Source organism: Salminus brasiliensis, chromosome 2 (genome assembly GCF_030463535.1).
Source record: "Salminus brasiliensis chromosome 2, fSalBra1.hap2, whole genome shotgun sequence".
Lineage (NCBI taxonomy): Eukaryota > Metazoa > Chordata > Actinopteri > Characiformes > Bryconidae > Salminus > Salminus brasiliensis.
The window spans coordinates 8,179,745-8,201,008 of NC_132879.1; the positions used below are offsets into that span (position 1 = coordinate 8,179,745).

The 21,264-nt window shown below is 42.0% G+C and overlaps 1 protein-coding gene across 2 annotated transcripts in view; it reads left to right on the forward strand.

Moving 5' to 3' along the window:
* trappc9 (trafficking protein particle complex subunit 9) overlaps positions 1–12,199 on the forward strand; it is a 316,053-nt gene extending 303,854 nt beyond the window's left edge. For both annotated transcript variants that reach the window (XM_072674281.1, XM_072674282.1), the window contains 2 exons: positions 5,272–5,495; positions 9,170–12,199. In XM_072674281.1, the coding sequence (XP_072530382.1) occupies positions 5,272–5,495; positions 9,170–9,346 (401 nt within the window). In that variant the 3' untranslated portion in view covers positions 9,347–12,199. The remainder of the gene's footprint in view (positions 1–5,271; positions 5,496–9,169) is intronic.
* The last annotated feature ends 9,065 nt before the right edge of the window (positions 12,200–21,264 follow it).

A 21,264-nucleotide genomic window follows, 5' to 3' on the forward strand; every position in this document is an offset into this window, starting at 1 on the left:
CCCTTAACCCTACCCTTCAATCAACCCTAAGCTTTAACCCTACCCTCCAATCAACCCTAACCTTACCCTAGCCATAACCCTACCCGTCAATCAACCCTAACCCTTAACCCTACCCTTCAATCAACCCTAAGCTTTAACCCTACCCTCCAATCAACCCTAACCTTACCCTAGCCATAACCCTACCCTTCAATCAACCCTAACCCTTAACCTTACCCGTCAATCAACCCTAAGCTTTAACCCTACCCTTCAATCAACCCTAACCTTACCCTAGCCATAACCCTACCCTTCAATCAACCCTAACCCTTAACCTTACCCTTCAATCAACCCTAAGCTTTAACCCTACCCTTCAATCAACCCTAACCCTTAACCTTACCCTTCAATCAACCCTAACCCTTAACCTTACCCTTCAATCAACCCTAACCCTTAACCTTACCCTTCAATCAACCCTAACCTTAACCTTACCTTTGAATCAACACTAACCCTTAACCTTACCCTTCAATCAACCCTAACCCTTAACCTTACCCTTCAATCAACCCTAACCCTTAGCCATACTATTGAATCAACCCTAACCCTAGCTTTTAACCTCACCCTTGAATCAACCCTAATCCCTAACCTTAACCTTACCCTTGAATCAACCTTTCAACCGGCTTGTTTTGGGCGATTTCCCTTCCACTCCAGCGTCCAGCTTTATATAATATCACCCTCACTGATGACTTCTTCAGTAGCAGGCAGTGAGGATTTGAACACAGCCAGATGGTCCAGGGGGAGCAGGAGGACTAAAAGTAGCCAGGAGAATTCCCACAGGGTGTCTACAGAGCAGTGCAGATGTGTACCCCTGTGACTGCTGTTCAGGTCCCACTCCCAGCTGTGCCCTGTGCTGTCTGGGGTCATGATTGATCACAGCATTCAGAATCTTTACCATCCAGCCTCACTATAGTTGACACATGTGAACGGTCACATGGTGGGTTCTGGTGTTTAACCCTTAAAGGATGCTTATCACCAGCATGTCTATAAAAATATATTCAAATATGTATAATATTAATCTGAAGGGAAATGAAACAAGGAACGGAAGGGAAAATAGTAATAAAATTACATTAAAAATGGTTATTTTGATATGTTTTATTATTATATAAGCCTATATTATTTATACTCTTTTGTGAGGGTTACTGACTTTTATGTCTACTGTATAAAAAAGATCTATATAATATATAATAAGGATTATTACTTTCATTATTGATATTCTCTATGAATTCTAGTTCTTTTAAATACATTTCAGTTACATTTTTAACATACTTTTTATTTTATTATTTTCTTCTTGTAGGCTAATAAAGTACTAATTCTACAAATTTTAAGTCATAGTTTTCACTAAAACATCAATCTAAATTCATATTTTTAATGTCAGTTCATATTTGAGTTAGGACTGGAATGCTCATTTGTTTAAACATCACATTGAAAGAGTAATCATACTTGCAATAAAGCACAGCATGCCTGTATGTTTACACCCCTGATAAAATTATCTGTAAATAATTTAAATTTATGTTTTTCTTACTATGTTTATATGAATTATTTCTCAATCGTAGCTCAATGTAGCAAAAGGGGAAGTGGTGTTAAAAAGGCAGACTGTAAACTTCAGAGCTTTCAAATGTGTGTAAATAGAATAGTAGAAGATGATATTAGAGTTTGCATTCAGCTGGGGGCGGGACAACACAGTCAAATGTCGTGGGAAAGCCAATGAAAATCATTCTTTTAGCTGGAGGGCGGGGACAGTAGTCAAATCCGGTGTCAGAACCAGTCAGAATGAAGGTGAAGGTGCAAATACTTGTTACTGTACTGTGTACAGCGAAATGTGTCCTCTGCATTTGACCCATCTGTGGTAGTGAACGCACACACTAGTGAACTCGGGGGAGTTAACACACACACACTCACACAGAGCGGTGGGCATCCAACTCCATCGCCAGGGGTGCAGAGAGGGTCAGAGGCCTTGCTCAAGGGCCCAGCAGTGGTAGCTTTCCGAGCCCGGGTGTCGAACCCACAACCCTGCCATGAAGAGCCTGGAGCTCGAACCGTGAATTTTAGTGGTGGGGGGGAGGGGGACAACATGCAGTCAAACTTAGTGCCGGAGCCAATCAAAATCTAGATTTTAGCTGGGAGGCGGAGTCAGTGGTAATTATAGTGTTCTTGTACTGTCAACATGTATCCTCTATAGAATCCCCTTCTTAATCCACACGAGTCTCCCGCAGCGTTTCATAGTTGAGACACATTCGAGGACATGCTGACATTATGGAACTGTATCCACTGCTTTCAGCTCTCTGGAAGCTCCTCCTGTAAAAGTGGCAGGTGGAGTGATTTATGCCTGGACACGCTGAAGGAATCTGTTTCACACGGAAATCTGGGCCACTGATGCCATCCATCAGGAGCTCCCCCAGAGGACCATGCTGAACAGATTTCATTCAGCTTCTCCCGTTGACGAGGGCTGCGCGCTATGAACAGCATATCATACTGCAGGTCTGCTGCTGCTCATTGTGATTGTGCTACGTCGAGTTTGGTTATTTGAGGTGTCCTCCTAGTCCCTCTAGTCCATGGGAGGTTTTCGGCACTGCACAGTTTTAGGGCTTTCTCAGCTCAGTGTTTAAACCAGGGTTTTTAAATCCGAGCAAGATGCTGAACTGTTCAGATTTCTGTAAAGCTGCATTGTGATTAAGGCCTGTAATTAATGTAATTAATTAAACATTAGTAAATAATTAGAGTAGTATTCAAATTGCCAGAGGTTACCCTAACAGCCATTAGTAGTCCACCAAAATACCACTGAAATGCTTACAAATGACTGTAGGCTGGCAGAGTCCTTAGTAAACAGTTGACAAACCGGCATGCAAAAGTTTGGGTATCCCTGTATAATATTAATCATTTTTTTCAGTTTCATAAGAAAAAGGACCTGAAGCAAAAGTTTAGGCACCCTTCATATTCAGTACTTGGTAACATCCCCCCTAGATCAGCATCACAGCCTACACACCCTTTTTTTGTAGCAGCTAAGGGTCCTTCAGTTCTTCTCTGGGGGTTCTTTTTCACCCACAAAGCTTCTAGCTGTCTCGCTGCTCTGCTCTTTTCAGGTCTTTTCACAGATGTTTGATGATCACAGCTACTACACAGCTTCTACATCAGCTACTCAGTTCCCAGTGTTTGTTTAGATGACGGGAGGAGTCCATTGTTCACCTCAGTCACGGACGTCTGTAATAGAAAGCGCTCTTTGAATAACAGTGAGGGGAATCTGAATGTGGAGTGCTGTGGCCCTCATTCCTCACTGCCCCTCTGCAGCCTTCAGCCTCATATTCATACTTACTTACTCTCCTGGTTCAGGGCTGGATCCTCGGCCCACCGGGCAGCTGGCTGACCTTTAACAGCCTGTAGTTTCGTGTCTTGTGCCTCTTTTCTCTTTCGTTGTGAAAGCCAGCTGATTCTGACTGTAGGAGAGAGAGGAGGTGTGTGTGAGAGAGAGAGAAAGCATTGTAGTCCTCAGGGGGCATGCTGTCATTTCTGCGTCCTTGACGGAGGCCCTGAGGGACTTCATTTCCCAGCAGGCTGTTCTCTGAGGACAGGGCTTATGTGACAGATCAGTCTGCAGGGTGAGAGAGACACAGAGCAACAGATGAGCTCGCTCAGCAGGAGAGCAGACAGGCAGACTGACGTGTGTGTGTGTGTGTGTGTGTGTGTGTGTGTGTGCGTGTGTTTGATGAAGTAAATGGTAAAGAGACAGGTAGTGTGTATAGATATATCAGTATACACTCCAGCACACACACTCTCTCACTCTTACTCCCACTCTCTCTCTCTGTCTCTCTCTCTCTCTCTCTCTCTCTCTCTCTCTCTCTCTGGTAGAGCTGAATTACAGGTATATGAGGTTAATTTAGGGGCAATGGTAACACCTCTCTTTCTCTCTGATTCAGTTCAGTTGCTAAAGTGTTTTACATAAACAGCCGTTAACCGTTAAACCCGTTTAAGACAGATTATTAATAGATTCATTGAATATTTATCGTTTAATCAGGTTAATTAAACTTATTACAGCACTGCTTTACTGGCACGGATGTCACCTGTTGTGCTGATGCTGTTAGTCTCATACAATCATTGCAAAATAATGGACAGATGTTCAAACCATCAACACACTGCTGTTTATTCTCAACAGGGTCAGGATTAGGATTAGAACCAGGATTAGATTTAGGAACAGTTTCAGGATTAGATGTAGACGTTAATTTAAGGGTACAGTTAGAGTTAAAGTTTTAGATTTAGGACCAGGGTTAATATTGGGATTAATATTAAGACAAAGTTTTCAGTTAAAGTTGTAGTTAGATTTAGGACCAAGTTTTAGGATTGGGATTAGGATTAATTTTTGGGTTGGGTTTTAGGTTAAAGTTGAGGGTTGATTTAGGATGAGGGTTATAATTAGGCTTAGGTTTTAATTTGATTTAGTAGCAGGATAAGAATTAGGATTGGGAATAAGACTGGAGGTTGGGTTGAGATTAGGATTAGATTTAGTGCAAGGGTTAAGATTGGGATTAGGATTAGGTTTGGATTGTGAGTTGAGGTTGAGGGTAGGTTTATGAGCAGGGTTAGAATTAGGTTTGGGTTTTGATTTGATTTAGGACTTAGGGTTAGGATTATGATTGAGATTATGATTCAGTTAGATTTTGGGTTGATGTCAGGGTTAGATTAAGTACCAGGGTTGGGATTAAGTTTATGGTTGGACTTTGGGTTGAGGGTTGATTTAGGATCAGGGTTATAATTAGGCCTTGGTTTTTAATTTGATTTAGGACCAGGGTTAGGATTGGGATTAGAATTACAACTAGATTTTGGGTTGAGATTAACGTTAGATTTAGGAACAGGGTTAGAATTCGATTTAGGATTAAGACTAGGATAAGATTTAGGATCAGGATTTGGATTAGGATTACAATTACATTTTAGGTCCAGGTCAGGTTAGGGCCAGGGTTAAGTTTGGGAACAAATTAAAGATTAGATTGGATTTGGGGTTGAGATTAGGGTTAGATTTAGAACCAGGGTTGGAATTAGACTTAGGTTTTGAGAAGATTTAGAACCGTCTAGGACCAGGATGTAGTTTTGAGTCGATAAGCATCTACAAAGCATCTGTAGTGGACAATATGAATGAAGTGCGTCATATTAACAAAACAAACCTTTTAAAATTATTGTTTTTATAATGATTAAATTAACTCTCTCTCTCTCTCTCTCCCTCTCCCCCTCTCTCCCTCTCTCTCTCTCTCTCTACAGATGTGCTGGTGAATGGTAAAGCGTGTGATTGTGACGTGGTCGCTGACTGTAAGGTCGGTGATGCCGTGCCACTGGAGGTGAAGCTGACCAATTGCAGTAAGAGTACAGTCGGTCCATTTTCACTGACCGTCGTCCCATTCCAGGATTATCAGAACGGAGTCCAGAACTACGAGCTACAGGACGCAGTCACCTTCATCGGCTCCAACTCCTTCTACATCGACACGGTAACACACACACACACTGAGCAGCCATGGGGAAGGGGATGCACCTGTGCCCTCAGTGTTTATATAAACCAGAGCTGAGTTAAAATACAGACACGCTGGGATTCACTTAACTTGTCTGAGTGAAGTCTCAGGTCTTTAATAGTGAAATCAGGTCAGTCTTAGTTCAACATTTAGCGGAAAACTCCAGGAAGCACTTTTGGTTCTGTAGAGAACCTGTAGAGAACTTTATGTGTCTAATTTTCGCAATTAGACACATAAAGAGCCTCTCCCAATCATTTAAAGAGACTTACTTGAGGAATTGCAAATATGCTCTAAGACCTTTACATTATGTATAGGTTATTTAAACCTTTTAAAGGGCTCATATCATGGTTCATTATTATTATTATTATTATTATTATTATTATTATCACATTATTAGTGTATTATATAATCATCAGTCCACATAATCCACATACTTAAAGAAAACTAAGCGGCAAAAGCAGATCAGGTTGAATTCACTGTTTTTGTGATATCACAGAAGCCAGCTCATTAACATACAGCCTCCTATTCGGCCTACAGTGGTTTAGCCCCGCCTATTTTTTAATAAGAAGTGTTTCAGCTTGTCCTGCTTTATAAATGAGAACATAACTCATTTACGTACACTATATGGACAAAAGTATTGGGACACCTGCTCATTCACTGTTTCTCCTGAAATCAAGGGGATTAAAAAGAGTTTATTCTGCTTTTGTTGGAGTAACCGTCTCAACTGTCCAGAGAAGAAGGCTTTCTGAAAGATGTTGGAGGAGCATTGCTGTGAGAATTTGATTGCATTTAGCGACAAGAATGTTAGTGAGGTCAGGATGTTGAATGATCACCACCCACCTCATCACCAACTCATGCCAAAAGTATTGAATGGAGCACCAGCCATCATTCCAGAGAACACAGTTCTTCCACTGCTCCACAGCTCAATGCTGGGGGTCTTTATGCCCACCCCCTTCAAAAAGCAGTCTGGGCTGAAACCCTTTCTTTAAATTTCAGTGTGAATGGGTGGATCCAACCTGCTTTGCAAATTTGCAAAGCTATGTAAACATCACAAAAACAGGGGATGTGTAGACCTTACATTTTTGAGGCTAATGTTCAGTTATAGGGGCCCTTTAAACCAGCTCAGGTTTATGGAAACTATGACGTTGATTGATGTTCCTGTATTTGAGGTCAAATCACAGCTTGCTGTGTCTTTTTGTCTAAGGTAAGGTTTAGCAGCTGCAGTCGTGGAGGGTCTCACCAGCAGAACTGGGCAGCAGTGTTGTTGTTCTTACTCTTAGTCACACCACTTAACTCATCAGTTGATTAATCAGGCTCTTAACGAGCTGAATGGGTGGTTAGAGCAGTGTAACTGTGTAGACTCTCTGAAACCCTGTGACTGTATGTCACACTTGCTACTGTTTGATGGGCTGAATCTACCTGGAGACAGAACTGGATCTGAGCTCTTACTTGCTGTGTTAAAGGAGTCGTTAAGTAGAAAACAGTTTCCCTCTTCACTCATTATTCAGTAAAGATATGTTTGATGCCTTTGTCTTAGTTAACATGAGTGATATTTTCCTGACTGTGGGCACGAAGGCATGAATATGCTACATTTTCAAGTTGTTAATGGAACGTCTAGATTTGCGCTAGAGTGATGAGATTTTATGGCTTTTAAGGCTGTCGAAAAAATAAATATAGAGTAAGTTTTAGGTTGTTTAAAAAGAGATGACTTTGTTATAAACAAGTACCCATCATATGATGAGAAATGTAAATAGCCTGTAGTTCTACTTTACTTCTTTTATGGACCAGACTGGCCCAGCAGTGCTCACTGGATCTCCGGTTGTATTCAGTGGGAGAGATGTGTTTCTCTCATTAGCTGGGTTTCCATTCAACTGGTTTCCATGCGTTGTGATTAGCAACAGCATTAAAACGAGCAGGATGAAGAGATTTAAGTCAGTCTTTGCTTTTAGCCGAATCTCCTTTGTGGAGTTATGACATTGCTAAATTTTGGGTGCACCATAAACTGCCCTAAACTCTTGTCCCTGGCCCTCAAGCCTCGTATACAACCTCGCTTCTCAGTGTAACTCCCTGTCCAACAAACATTGCACCCACCTCCACCCCATCCCCTCCTTTTCTTCCATCATTCACCACAAGAACAGGGGGGTCTGGCTCCCGTTCCATCTCAGAGCGTAGTCTGCACTAGCAAAACAGCCATTAGCATTTTTTTATGGCTGGTTTGTTGTTTGCAGTTTGGAGACGCCGGGCAGGACAAGCAGTGGCCCACCTAATGAGGGCTGAAATCTCCATGCCATCCCAGTGACATCCACCGTGCATCTGGCATCACAACCACACCATACAGTTGTGGGAGAGCAGCGTAGAGCTGTTTTTCAGACCATCTTTGGTTTTAGCATTTCAGAATGCGTGTCCTGATCAGACCATCCATAGAGCCCACCCGTGCCAACTGATATTAGAATCATGTGACTTACAGTTTCAACTGTCATTGCAATTTTTGGGTGCTAAAACAGTAAAACCCGCTGTTGTCTTTGTGTAGTGGGCGTCACAGCTAAGCTTTTTTTTTTTTTACTGTGTTGACCAATCAGATCAAAGATCAGACAGGGTTTAGGGACAGCTGTGATTGATTGCAGCCTTTTTTTCATTTAGCAAGAATTTCTCATTTTGAAGAAAATAGTTGATAGCATGAGAGCTACGTTGTATTAACAAAAGTATTCGGACAGTTTTAATCACTGAATTCAGGTGTTTCGTTCAGTCTCATTCAGGCCACAGGTGTATAAAATCAAGCCCCTAGCCATGCAGTCTGCCTTTCCACACACCAGTGAAAGAATGGGTGGTTCTAAAGAGCTCACTGAACTCCAGCATGGTTCTGTAATAGGATCCCATCATTGCAACAAACCAGTATGGGAAATTTCCTCCCTCCTAGATATTCCACCATCAACTGTGAGTGGTATTATTGAAAGGTGGAAGCATTTAGGAACCACAGAGAGCAACTTGTGACAAAGGGTCAGACCACATAAGGTTACAGAGCTGAGCTCAGAGCATAGCGCAAAGAAGTCTCCAAAAATCACTGCCCTGCTGTTTCTATTAAATTGGAAAATATCCGGGTTCAGGATGACTTCAGTCCATATTTATAAATAACGGAGATTAATTAACACCCTCACGCGGTTTGAGGAGAGTGTGTGATGATTTAGGTAGGTAGTTAGCACCATGCTAATTGCTGTACTAGAGCCGTTCATACCTGGTCACTTCATGCGTCTTCTTGAGGATCAGGATTATATCTGGATAAGGAAAAGCCACATAAAACTGTGAGTGTAAACACGACCAAGACTCATTTAAACCAGATACGAATCCGATCACTAAAACTTCTTCAAGAGGTGGTCTAAGACGCATTTGAGCCACATGTTATATCAGTGTAAATGCATAGATCTCTCCAAGACACATTCCACAACCAAAACCCCTCCCTGTACAACCAAAACACCAGTCATAACTGCCGAGCAAACATTGAATTTGCATATTTCGCCCCAAACACAGTGATCAGATTTTAATCAAAATAACCAGAGACCCAAAATCTTATCAGGATACAGTCCTTTTAAGAATTTTTACCCGCCATCACTTTAACCCCACCATCTTTGTAATGTGTGTTTCTGTCTGCTCTGCAGGTGAACCCAGCGGGGAACTCCACCTGTGTGGGTGCCTTGCTCTTCCTCTACACCGGCGATTTCTACCTGAGCATTAAGTTCCAGGACGACAGCACTGGCCGTGACCTCCCGCCCGCCTGGTTCTGCCTGCCCAGCGTCCACGTCAGAGCACAGGAGCCAATTCAGGCTGCCGCCTGAGGCTCTGGCCTCCTGACCCCTGGCTGATCTGACAGACTAGGGATTTAAATGAGGACTTTCTGAAGAAGTTATCTACTGTAATTATTGATTTGTTGCCCAACTATTCCACATCTGCTGTTTCTGCAGGCATGTCGTTGCAGTCATGTCAGACTCTTGGGTAACTCTTTACTGAAGAGCGGTGTTCATAAGACTGGACACTCTTACATATCAGCGCTGTCACACGAAAACCTTGAGTCTCCATTTTTATTCACATAATGTGAATCTGGTAGTTGGTCTTTGAACTGTGTTCGGATTTCATGACGAATGGATTTCATGATGCTCCAAAATGACTTGGAATAAAATATTTTGACATTGATTTCCATTGAAACTTGAGACGGAGATACAAGGTTCTTGTGTGACAGCAGCGATGACCCCTTCATGACAACTTGCGTGAACCTACACAAACATCTGCAGTGTCAGTTGTCGCTACTGTAAGTGACACCTGTTAAAACAAGCCTGTATGATCGTTTTGGAGGTTTACGTTAGATGTCATGAAAGGCCTTCATACAGTCGTATGCAAAAGTTTGGGCACCCCTGGTCAAATAATATGTATTTTTGATTTTCTAACGGATGAATAATGCACATCCTCTACAGAGACACACTTCTGCACATTCTACAGCATTTTATTGTTTACTTACTTGACCTAATCTCTTAAAGTCTGTTTACCAACCGGTGGTTGGTAAATAAATAAATCTTATGGCTTAAAGTTTCCGGCTGGCACGTGTGCTTGTGAAAATGTCAAGTTGTGAAGATGTCAAATTACAGCTAGTTTCTCAGGCAGTTTAACAAATTATAATAAAAAATATATTATTTGCACCTAAAGAATATTTTCTGAACATGATCCGTGTCCGTCCAGCCATTGCTTTATACAGCTTCCCCCCCACTTTTATAACTTAGGAACAACTCAGCTTGGCATACAATTACCAAATTACTGGCAAAACATAAATAGATCAAATAAATAGAATTGTGTCTAAAATGAGCAGAAAATGTTTACAAGATTTGTTCTCTTTCTTTATTTTACAAATCAATAAAATGTGTCATTGCGGTGCCCAAACTTTTGCATGAGGTTTCACTTGGCTTTAAGAAAAAATGGCTATTCTTTACAGCTGTGATGGTTTCATGATGAAATGGTCCATCATTATGGAATAAAGTCTTATCATAGTAGCATTAACATTAAAGTTAAGGGCATGTTTTCATTCTCCTGTACAGATAAAGCCACTCTTACAGAGATATGAGATGGCAGGAGTGATGGCAGGTGTCTCATTACCTCTCACTTCAAACTCTTTCTAGTCCTGATTTTCCCCAAAGAAATTCTGCATAAATCCAAACTACATCAAACTCTTTTTATATGGAAGTGGACATGTTGGTAGTACTGACCGCAGTTATACACAGACTTACTTAAAGAGCATGCATAGTTTCCTATCATGAGAAAAGCTAGCTTTTTGTACAACCTACAGTGCAAAGCATCCAAAGTCTACAGTGTCCTCCAAAGTTTGGAATCAGTGTTTCAAATAAAGCCAGTGTATAACCTGAATCTGTAATGAGAGTCCTGTGTGCTTTCACAGCTTTCATTATTATTTACATTTTGGCAATTTTGGCTGAAATAGAAATCAGGAATCTGGAATGGGGTGTAGTGTAAGCATCATTTGTATGTTTATTCAGCTGGAAAATGATTAAAATATTGAGTAACTTTTATGGTATGTTGTGTCAAATATTAACCCTCATTATATAAGTTATTAAAGACTACTTTGGGTATGAAATCTCATTTATATGATTATTTTACTTATGTTTATTCATTACCAGATGCTTCCAAAATGCTTAAAATATTGAAAACACAATAAAAAAAAATGACCGTTGATTCAAATATAAAAAAATATATTTATTCTTGAATAGATAACTACAAAAATTATAAATACTGTGGGACACGTGATTCCAAACTTTTGAATGGTGCTGTTTATTGTTTTGAATACTTTTACAGTGAACATTTTTACTCAGCTGTACAAATCAGCTGTCAATTCAGAAATGTGAAGATGGGTAGAAAGTAAAAAGTTTGGTCCCGTTTTATATTAATTGTCTGAAATAACTGTGTAATTACACATGAACAATCCATGTAATAACTACTCAGCTTGTGTAAATACACACGTGTCCACCTCGGTTTTGACTTGTCTAATTGCGTAAGTGTGTTTCAGTAGTTAATACAGGAAAAGCAGCAAATCACAAACATGGTTATCCTCTACGTATTACCCATTTATAACCACATATGGGAGAATATGCTGTTACAGGTATTGAGATACACTTGTGTAGTGGCATGAATTGCACTGAATGACACGGTTGTTGCCTGATTATGAATGTGTAATTACACAGTTATAAAAGACACTTCCTAATTAAAAAAAAACTTGAATTTTGCTTAATGATGAAGCATTTAATGTGAAATGAGTGAGAATGTGATAAAGTGAAGGCGTGAACGGTGCTTGCACTATTCAGAGGAACATTTGATAAGCATGTAAATATAAGGTTTGCTCATCGTGATGTTCCTGTATTCATTTCATTAGATCGTGAAGCTTCAGCTGAGCGACAGTCAGAGAGTTAATCACTTCAGCTTGGATCCTCTTACTGACGCTGCGGTTTCTAATAAGCTCTGGTTCTGCTGTCTTTAATTTAGCTCTTTTTCAGGATTTCTATCATTATTTATGAGATCATATGATGGTGAATCTCACTTCTTCCTGCTGGACTGTGTTTGTGGATGTGGTGTAATAAATCAGATCGCTCTGCATTGTTTGAATTATAAATCATGAATGTGATATTATTGGAAAACAGCTTGAGGTTGTCTTTTCTTGTAAAATATTATAAATATTTGAAGAGAAAATGCACCACAGGCAATGCACTACTGTCACGATTAGGGGTTCCATGGTTCCGTTCGCAGTTTTAGACCTCACTGTTCAGGGCGGCTATGGTACAACCGAAGAAACATAAAACCAACCCAGGTTTATCTTCTTGTAGTATCGTTTTATTGAACAGAGAGTTGTGCAAGTTACAGTTTGCTCCATCTACACCCTAAAAATAAAGGTGCTACAAATGGTTCTTTGAGTGATGCCATGGAAGAACCACCCTTGGTCCCATAAAGAACCATGTTTGTGTGAAGAACCTTTGGGACACCCGTAAAAGGTTCTTCATCAGTTTACATCTCAAGGTCACATCTTTATTATTAAAAAGGTTCTTCATGGAACCTAAAGGTGAACCTTTGGTAGCACCTTTATATTTGTTACAGTGTAGTGCAGTATAGCGCCCCCCTGAGGTAGTTAATACAGGCTGTATTGTGGTAATTGAGCAGTTAGCATGTCCAAGGTGTAGCCATGTCCAATCCTCCATGATTCATAAGTTGAAATAAGATGTTAAAGCCAAAAAAAGGGGGGGGGGGGGGGGCAAACAAGACTACAGTTACCACAGCAATACTCCTAAACCACGACAGTTCCCATAATACCATGTAAATCTTATGGCTTAAAGTTTCCGGCTGGCACGGAAATGGTGCTTGTGAAAATGTCAAGTTGTGAAGATGTCAAGTTACAGCTAGTTTCTCAGGCAGTTTAACAAATGATAATAAAAAATATATTATTTGCACCTAAAGAATATTTTCTGAACATGATCCGTGTCCGTCCAGCCATTGCTTTATACAGCTGGGAAAAAAAGATGTAAACAAAGCTGTTTTAGAGCTGTGTATCCAGAAATAAAGCTCTGCTTCACATTTGTAGAAAGATGGAGCGAGCTGCAGTGATTGGTTCAGATGATTAGGAACAACCTAGGAACCATCAAGGCACAGGACTGCCAGTTGTCTCTGCTGAGGGTGACAGCTTGGGTCACCCTCTTCCAGACCATAGTAAAGTGGCTACACCTCCCAGTGACTTACATACAATTGTTTTAACGGATGAATCGGATGGAATCTGCATATGGTAAGAAATGGCTCCAGTGTAAAGCTACAATCATCCTTCTCAGTAAAGCAGAGGCCACCATGAGTTTTGAACTTTTTAACAGTACCTAACTGAACCGTGAGACAGGGCGGCTGGTATGCAGGTTTGTGGTTTAGCAGGTACGATGAGCTAAAGCAGGCTAATTTTCTCATCATGCCCCGTCAAAATAGTTTTAACAGTAATAATTATCTCAGTGGTGTTCCTAAAAAGACTTCCGCATGTTTTGATTCTCATATATTGAAGCGGTAAATTCCTCAGGTCAAATTTTGTTCTCGCACTGGTGCTCCTAAGAGGAAACAAGGAGGAAATATGAGCGTGTGGTTTTCGCTCTGCAGAAGCCTGCAGTTCTCTTTTTACAGCTGCTTTAGCGTGCTTTAACCAAAATGTGCTAATTGTGTTTCATTCTTCAGTAGCAAGCAAAGAATTTCTCAAAACACGTCTCGTTCCAAATGAAATGGACACAGAGTTGCCCATTGTAGCTCAGCAGACTAAGATGCTGACACTATGGCTTGAGGAATGCGAGTTCGAATCCCGGTTCATGCAGCTTCGCTATAAGCAGTCAGAGCCAGAGAGAGCACAACTGTTCCTGCTCCCTGAGGGGGGGTAGACGGCACCCGTTCTGTTCCCCCCATCACTCCCCTTGTCACGACTTGACGGGTCATGGGAGGAGGCATGCGCTTGTTATCTTGTCCTTACCCTCCTAATGTTGGGAGATGTGCAAGTGATTCCTAGTAAAAGGGTGGGTTAATTGGCTGTTACCTCAAACCCGGTTACCAGGCCCAAGGGAGGAAAGCTGAAACCTCCATAGAATAACTCTGACCAATACCATAAACCTACACTGGACATGCTCTTATGCATAACTTTAGGGTTCTTGCAAATATCTTTGGAGCAGGGGCTTCGTTCTTGGACGACAGCTTCTCAGTCCATTGCGACAGTGACAATGGTGTTCCAGCAGCTTCCGGTTCCTGGGTGGTTCTAGGGTTGTTCCTGACCATCTGGGTGACAGTTTGGGTTTTCTAGAATGAGATGAGATATGATTGGACATGGTGACCTTAGGCTCACGTGCTCACATAGTGTGTTACAGATCATCTTGTTCTAGAAGACCCGCAACAGCAGTGAGCACTAAGGAGCACTAATGAGCCTAAGGTCACCATGTCCAATGCCAAGCATCAGCTAAAAGGGTATAAAGCCCCCAGCATTGCACTGTTAAAAAATAAAGGTGCTTTAAATGGTTCTTTGAGTGATTCCAGAGAAGAACCAATTTTGGTTCCATAATGAAGCTTGATTGTAATAGAGAGAGTCAATGTGAGAGTGAAGAACCTTTAAAAGGTCTAAAGATGCTTTACTTGATACGTCTCGTTCCAAATGTTCGTTAACAATTTAAAAGTTCTTCAATTTTTTATCTTAAAAAAAATCCCACATGATGATCCCACATGCAGTCAAATTCTTCTCAGTGCAATGTTCTACTACCCATTCTTAGCCTAAATGTAGTCGATCAGCCAAGACTGAGCCAAGTTACTTGGCTAATGTACATTTACATTTATGGCATTTGGCTGATGCTTTTATCCAGAGCGACTTACAGGTTACTCGTATTACAGAGGTGGGCCAAGTTAGTGTTTGGAATCTAGCGCAGCATAGTCACCCACACCAGGAATCAAACCCTAGTCTCACACATAGCGTGGTAGCTCACTGGCAGGTAGTGGTGTTATCTGTTGCGCCACACCAACCACTAATGTAGCTAACAAGCGAAGAATGCTTGTACCCCACTAATTAGCATAGTGCTCACTGCAGGCCCAAATCCTCACACACTCTCCTCAAACCAAGTGGAGGTGTTCAGTAACCTATAATACACTTGCTTATGTGGTTTCCGACACCGTATAACAATGGGCTTTGGCATGTATAATATGTCTAACCTACGAAGACTAAGCTCAGGTCCAGGCTTACTCCAGGCCTGACAGTAACAGTACAATGCATGCATGAGAAAACCGGTAGCATCTCTGCATCATTCAGGCTGCGTACTGACAGCACACACACACACATACACACACACTCGCACTGTCATGTTAAAGGAGAATGGATGGCATGGTGAAGCGAGTGCTCAGGCAGCTGATTATGGTCCTTAATGTGGTGTTAAAGCCTTTTAGTGCAGCTTCACTCCAGCGGAGGTTACAGCAGGGAGGGAATGGAGGCTCTGATAGGTAATCAGTGCTGTGTCACTGGAGTTATAATCACTGAACTGTCAGTGCTAGGAACGGGACACTTACCAGTTTTAATGATAAACCGAGGTATAAATCCCAGTGATGGTCATCACACTTCAATTGCATCCCACTTAAAGTGTCAGGAGATGCTGGCTGACTTTTAGAACATCAGGCATCATTATGTAGCTTTTTAATCATGATGATTCTCCACTGACTGTAAGAGGAGGAATGATGTCTCTGTCCAGGCTGGAACGCTACTGCTACTGCGCTATGGAATTCAGGTGAAGCTGCAGGAGATCTGTAATATCACACTACCGCCTCCGTCCACATGCTTCTTTACCTTCAGACGTCTGTTAAGTGGCTCTCAGCTTGTCAACAAATGCACGTGTACAGCTGTCCATGAAGGGGAGCATAAAGCCTAATGTGAATTACACTCCCCAACTGTAGGGGGAGCCCAAGAGCAAAAATACATTTCTCTCGCAATGCTGCTTTAAGAAGAACTGGGCTGGTTTGTTTCCCATGTAGTTTTAATGATGCTGTCCAGCCTGGCAACAGTTTTGACAGTGTTTCTTCAGACTGTCCGGTCTTCTGTTTGGATCTTTAGGTTTCTTAAGGGTTTATGATTTCTCTGATCATCTCCATCGATCTTGTTGCTGGCCGTTGTGCTTCTCTTTTACCTTCAGCTGTTCTAAGCACAGCTGTCTTTTCAAGGGAATGGTTTGACTACGTTTCTGGTAATGTGTCCATGGTCTTGAGTGAGAGATGAGGCTTGATTTGGTGAAGGAGCCGATTATTCGTTTGCAGTGATGTTCAGACTGCTCTCAAAAGTCTTTCCCATTTCCAGCCCTCGTGGAAATATTTGTATCAATGTTAAAAGAACAGATATGTCAACAATGTCTAGGACTGAACTAGTTTGAGTCTGTACAGGGATCAGTCACCAGGAGAGTATGATGCAATTGCAGGTGGCTTCATGGTGGTCGAGCTGGTCTAGAGGGCAGGCATGCAGGAACCCCTCATTGAGGATGACCTTGCGGCATAAATTACATTACATTAGCACCTCCTAATACTCCTAATAATAAGACCCCCCTTATACCGGCACAACAGACCTGACCATTCAAGGCATGGACTTTACATAACTCCTGCCGCATTTGCCACCAAGACGTTAGCAGTAGATGCTGAAGTCCTGTAAGTTGTAAGGTGTGAGGCCTCCATGTATCACATCAGCGAGCCTAAGGTGCCCACGAGCCGGTCACTGGTTCACCAGTTGTCCATCCTTGGAGCAATTTTGGCAGGTACTGACCACTGTACACCAGGAACACCCCCACAAGACCTGCCACCACAATTTGACCCTTGTCAAAGTGGCTGAGGTCCTTGCCCATATGTTTGCCCATATTTTACCATGTTGCCTATATTACACTCTATGTCCAAATGTTTGTGGACAGTCCTTCTAATGAAAGCTTCCTAATAAAGTATTGCCAATAGAATAGGACTCTCTGGAGCAGATTAACATCAACCTATTGGCACCATGCCTAATGCCAGGTGTGGGCTAGAGGTATATAAAGCCACCCAGCATTGAGCTGTGGAGCAGTGGAAGAACTGTGTCCTCTGGAATGATGATTGGTGCTGGATGATAAGTTGGAGATGAGTTGGGGTGGAGATCAATTGTCGCTGAATGCATTAAAATTCCCACAGCAGTGCTCCAAAATCTGGTAGAAATTCACCTCTCGACAGTAGAGATAGTTACTCCAACAACAGCATGATTTTAGAAGAAACGAATGAGCCAATGAGCATACACAGTGTAATAGATACGTAACACATATGGGCCATACTGCTTTTCCTCACGTCTTGACATTGTACAAAAATGTATGCGTGTTTCATTTCAACTTGAATGAAATTATCATTTTGCAGGCTTCCTGCTGTTAGCTTTGATGTTTGCTGTCTGGACAGGAGGTACAATCTCACTGAGATGCATCAGACACACTCTCTTTCCCTCTCCGCTCTCTCCCTCTCTCTGTCTGTCTTCATTGCATTAGAACACTAAAGGTAAAAGGAGGAGCAGTCATTTTTCTCCTGCAGTTTTGACTGCCATAAAGCTTGCTCTCTCCCTCCCTAAAACACACTCACACTCGCTCTGTGCAGCATAAGACATCAAAGCGTGACACCGCTGGGCCGTGTGTTATGTGATAATCTCATTCGCGCACTCCCAGAACATCCATCCAGTTACTGCCAGACATGCAGCTTACACACCACCCGCTCCACAAGCCTTCCACACACACACACACACACATGTACACCCCTAAAACAGCTGTAACTGATTTAACAGTTACTTCAGATCCCCTGAATTACAGTTGGAACTATAGCGGGACCTTAAATATGTCTTTCGCTTCATCAACCTCCAGCCACATGCTCCTCAGGTATGGCTCTACTTGCAGAAACTACAGCTACAGCTGTAAGTGCCCTTAATTCTACCTGTAATTTAGCTGGAGCTGCAACTATCTTTTAGCTATGATTACAAATGCAGCTGCAGTTTTAGCTGTGAAGACTTCAATGTCCAACTGTGGAATGATGGTTGAAGCTCCTTCCAATACTTTGGGAGAGTTGGAGATGAGGTGGGGCGGTGATCATCCAACATCCTGACCTCAGTAACACCAACATGTTGCCGAATACAATCAAATCCTCACGGCAATGCCCCCCCCCCCCCCCCCCCCAAAAAAAAAAAAAAAAAGCTGATAGAACGGCTTTGTACTGGACAGTAGACTTTTAATAACCTTTGTGGAAGAAACAGTAAATGAGCAGGTGTCCCAATACTTTTATCTATAAAGTGTGTGTATATATAGATGAGGTGCAGGTGATATAGTTGTAGGAGGTGTTGGTTTGAGATTAGACAGCCGTGTGATCCTTGTGTGTGTGTGTGTGTGTGTGAGCTGTGTTAAAGTGAGTCACAGTGGTGATCGTGGTGTAGAAGTGGAGATTCCCGCCCTCTGCCCGGTTAACCCCCTGAGGGATTCTGTAAATTCATTTGATTCGCCGCCACTCCAGAAAATTCCCCAGCTAATACACTCTGCTGTATCTGTAGTATAACCTCTCTCTCTCTCTCTCTCTCTCTCTCTCTCTCTCTCCCTCACTCCCTCGCTCTCCCATCAGAAGCTGACTCAGGATGCCCTACTGTAGCTCTACTGAAGAGAGGGAGGTATGTAGGACAGTTACAGTGGAGAAGCAGAGACCTGTAGTACACAGTGTGGATCATAGCCCTCAGTGATTTCCTTCTGGTCTCTTTTTTAATGGACTTCTTTAATTTAGGTTATTATCCTTTCATCTCTCTCTCTCTCTCTCTCTCTCTCTCTCTCTCTCTCTCTCTCTCTCTCTCGATGAGTCTCTCCCTTTCTTCTTTCCCTTGTTTGCTCTTGCTCTTCCTTTTCTCTATCTCTCTGATGCTCTCTTTTCTTTCTCTCGCTCACCCTCTTTCTCTCTCTCTCACTTTACCCTCTCACAAATTCATTCTCCCACCCCCCCTCTCTCTAACACACACACAGACCCTTTTCTCTTTCTCTCAGTGAGTTTTCATTCACACAGTAGAGTTGGCTATGTGTGTGTGTGTGTGTGTGTGTGTGTGTGAAGTGGGTGTGCCTGATAGGAGTGTTAAGAGAGTTAGCGCTTAGCAGGAAAGATGAGAGGCCAGATTCAGCCCAGTGTAAACTGTGTGTGTGTGTGTGTGTGTGTATGTGTGTGTGTGTGTGTGTGTGTGTGTCTGTGTGTCTGTGTGTACTCGTACTACTATCCCGGTGAGCACCAAAGTTCTTAAAGTGTCAACAGGAGCAACCAGCCCAGACACAGGCTCTTCTCTGGAGCTCACGCTTTAACACTCCAAACTAAAAAATCAGAGAGATCAACTTCAGCAAACTGAAGTTAGGTTTAGGATTAAGATTAGGAGCAGGTTACTACGGTTAAGCTCAGGGTTAGGTTTCGATTTGAGTTAAGGTTAAGGTTGGTAGGGTTAAGAGTAGCATTAGGGTTTAGGTAGAATTAGTTTATTAGATTAGGGTTAGTAGGGTTAAACTGAATGATATGATTAAGATTAGGATTAGTAGGGTAAAGTTTAGGATTAGGTATTGCTGTAGGTAAGGGTTAAGGGTAATGTTATTATGGTTAAGATTTGTGGTTAGGATTAGTAGTAAGTAGTTTGGGGTTGGGGTTAGGTTAGGGTTAAGGTTAGGTTAATGGTTAGGTTAGGGTTAGTAAGTTTGAGGTTAGGTTAGGGTTAAGGTTAGTAAATTTGTGGTTGGGATTAGGTAAGGGTTAAGGGTAATGTCACTATGGTTAAGATTAGGATTAGGTAAGGGTTAAGATTCAAATTAGAAGGGTAAAGATTAGGGTTAGGTTTAGGTGTAGGTAAGGGTTAAGATTAGGGTTAAGGTTAGTAAGTTTCTGGTTTGGGTTTAGGTTAGAGTTAAGGTTAGTAAGTTTGGGGTTAGGGTTAGGGTTAGTAAGTTTGGGGTTAGGGTTAGGTTAAGGTTAGTATGTTTGGGGTAAGGGTTAAGGTTAGTATGTTTGGGGTTAGGGTTAAGGTTAGTACGTTTGGGGTTAGGGTTAAGGTTAGTATGTTTGGTGTTAGGGTTTAGTTTAGTATGTTTGGGGTTAGGGTTAAGGTTAGTACTATTGGGGTTAGGGTTAGGGTTAGTATGTTTGGGGTTAGGGTTAGGGTTAGTAAGTTTGGGGTTAGGTTTAGGTTAAGGTTAGTAAGTTTGGGGTTAGGGTTAAGGTTAGTATGTTTGGGGTTAGGGTTAGGTTAAGGTTAGTATGTATGGGGTTAGGGTTTGGGTTAGCATGTTTGGGGTTAAGGTTAGTATGTTTGGGGTTAGGGTTAGTAAGTTTGGGGTTAGGGTTAGGTTAAGGTTAGTAAGTTTGGGGTTAGGGTTAAGGTTAGTATGTTTGGGGTTAGGGTTAGGTTAAGGTTAGTATGTATGGGGTTAGGGTTTGGGTTAGCATGTTTGGGGTTAAGGTTAGTATGTTTGGGGTTAAGGTTAGTATGTTTGGGGTTAAGGTTAGTAAGTTTGGGGTTAGGGTTAGTAAGTTTGGGGTTAGGGTTAGGTTAAGGTTAGTAAGTTTGGGGTTAGGTTAAGGTTAGTAAGTTTGGGGTTAGGTTAAGGTTAGTATGTATGGGGTTAGGGTTAGGTTAAGGTTAGTATGTATGGGGTTAGGGTTAGGGTTAGCATGTTTAGGGTTAAGGTTAAGGTTAGTAAGTTTGGGTTTGGGGTTAGGGTTAGTAAGTTTGGGTTTGGGGTTAGGGTTAGTAAGTTTGGGTTTGGGGTTAGGGTTAGTATGTTTGGGTTTGGGGTTAGGGTTAGTATGTTTGGGTTTGGGGTTAGGGTTGGGGTTAGTATGTTTGGGTTTGGGGTTAGTAAGTTTGGGGTTAGGGTTAAGGTTAATAAGTTTGGGGTTAGGGTTAGGGTTAGTATGTTTGGGGTTAGGGTTAGTATGTTTAGGGTTAGGGTTAGTATGTTTGGGTTTGGGGTTAGGGTTAGAATGTTTGGGTTTGGGGTTAGGGTTAGTATGTTTGGGGTTGGGGTTAGGGTTAGCATGTTTGGGGTTAAGGTTAGTAAGTTTGGGTTTGGGGTTAAGGTTAGTATGTTTGGGGTTAGGGTTAAGGTTAGTATGTTTGGGTTTGGGGTTAGGGTTAGTATGTTTGGGTTTGGGGTTAGGGTTAGAATGTTTGGGT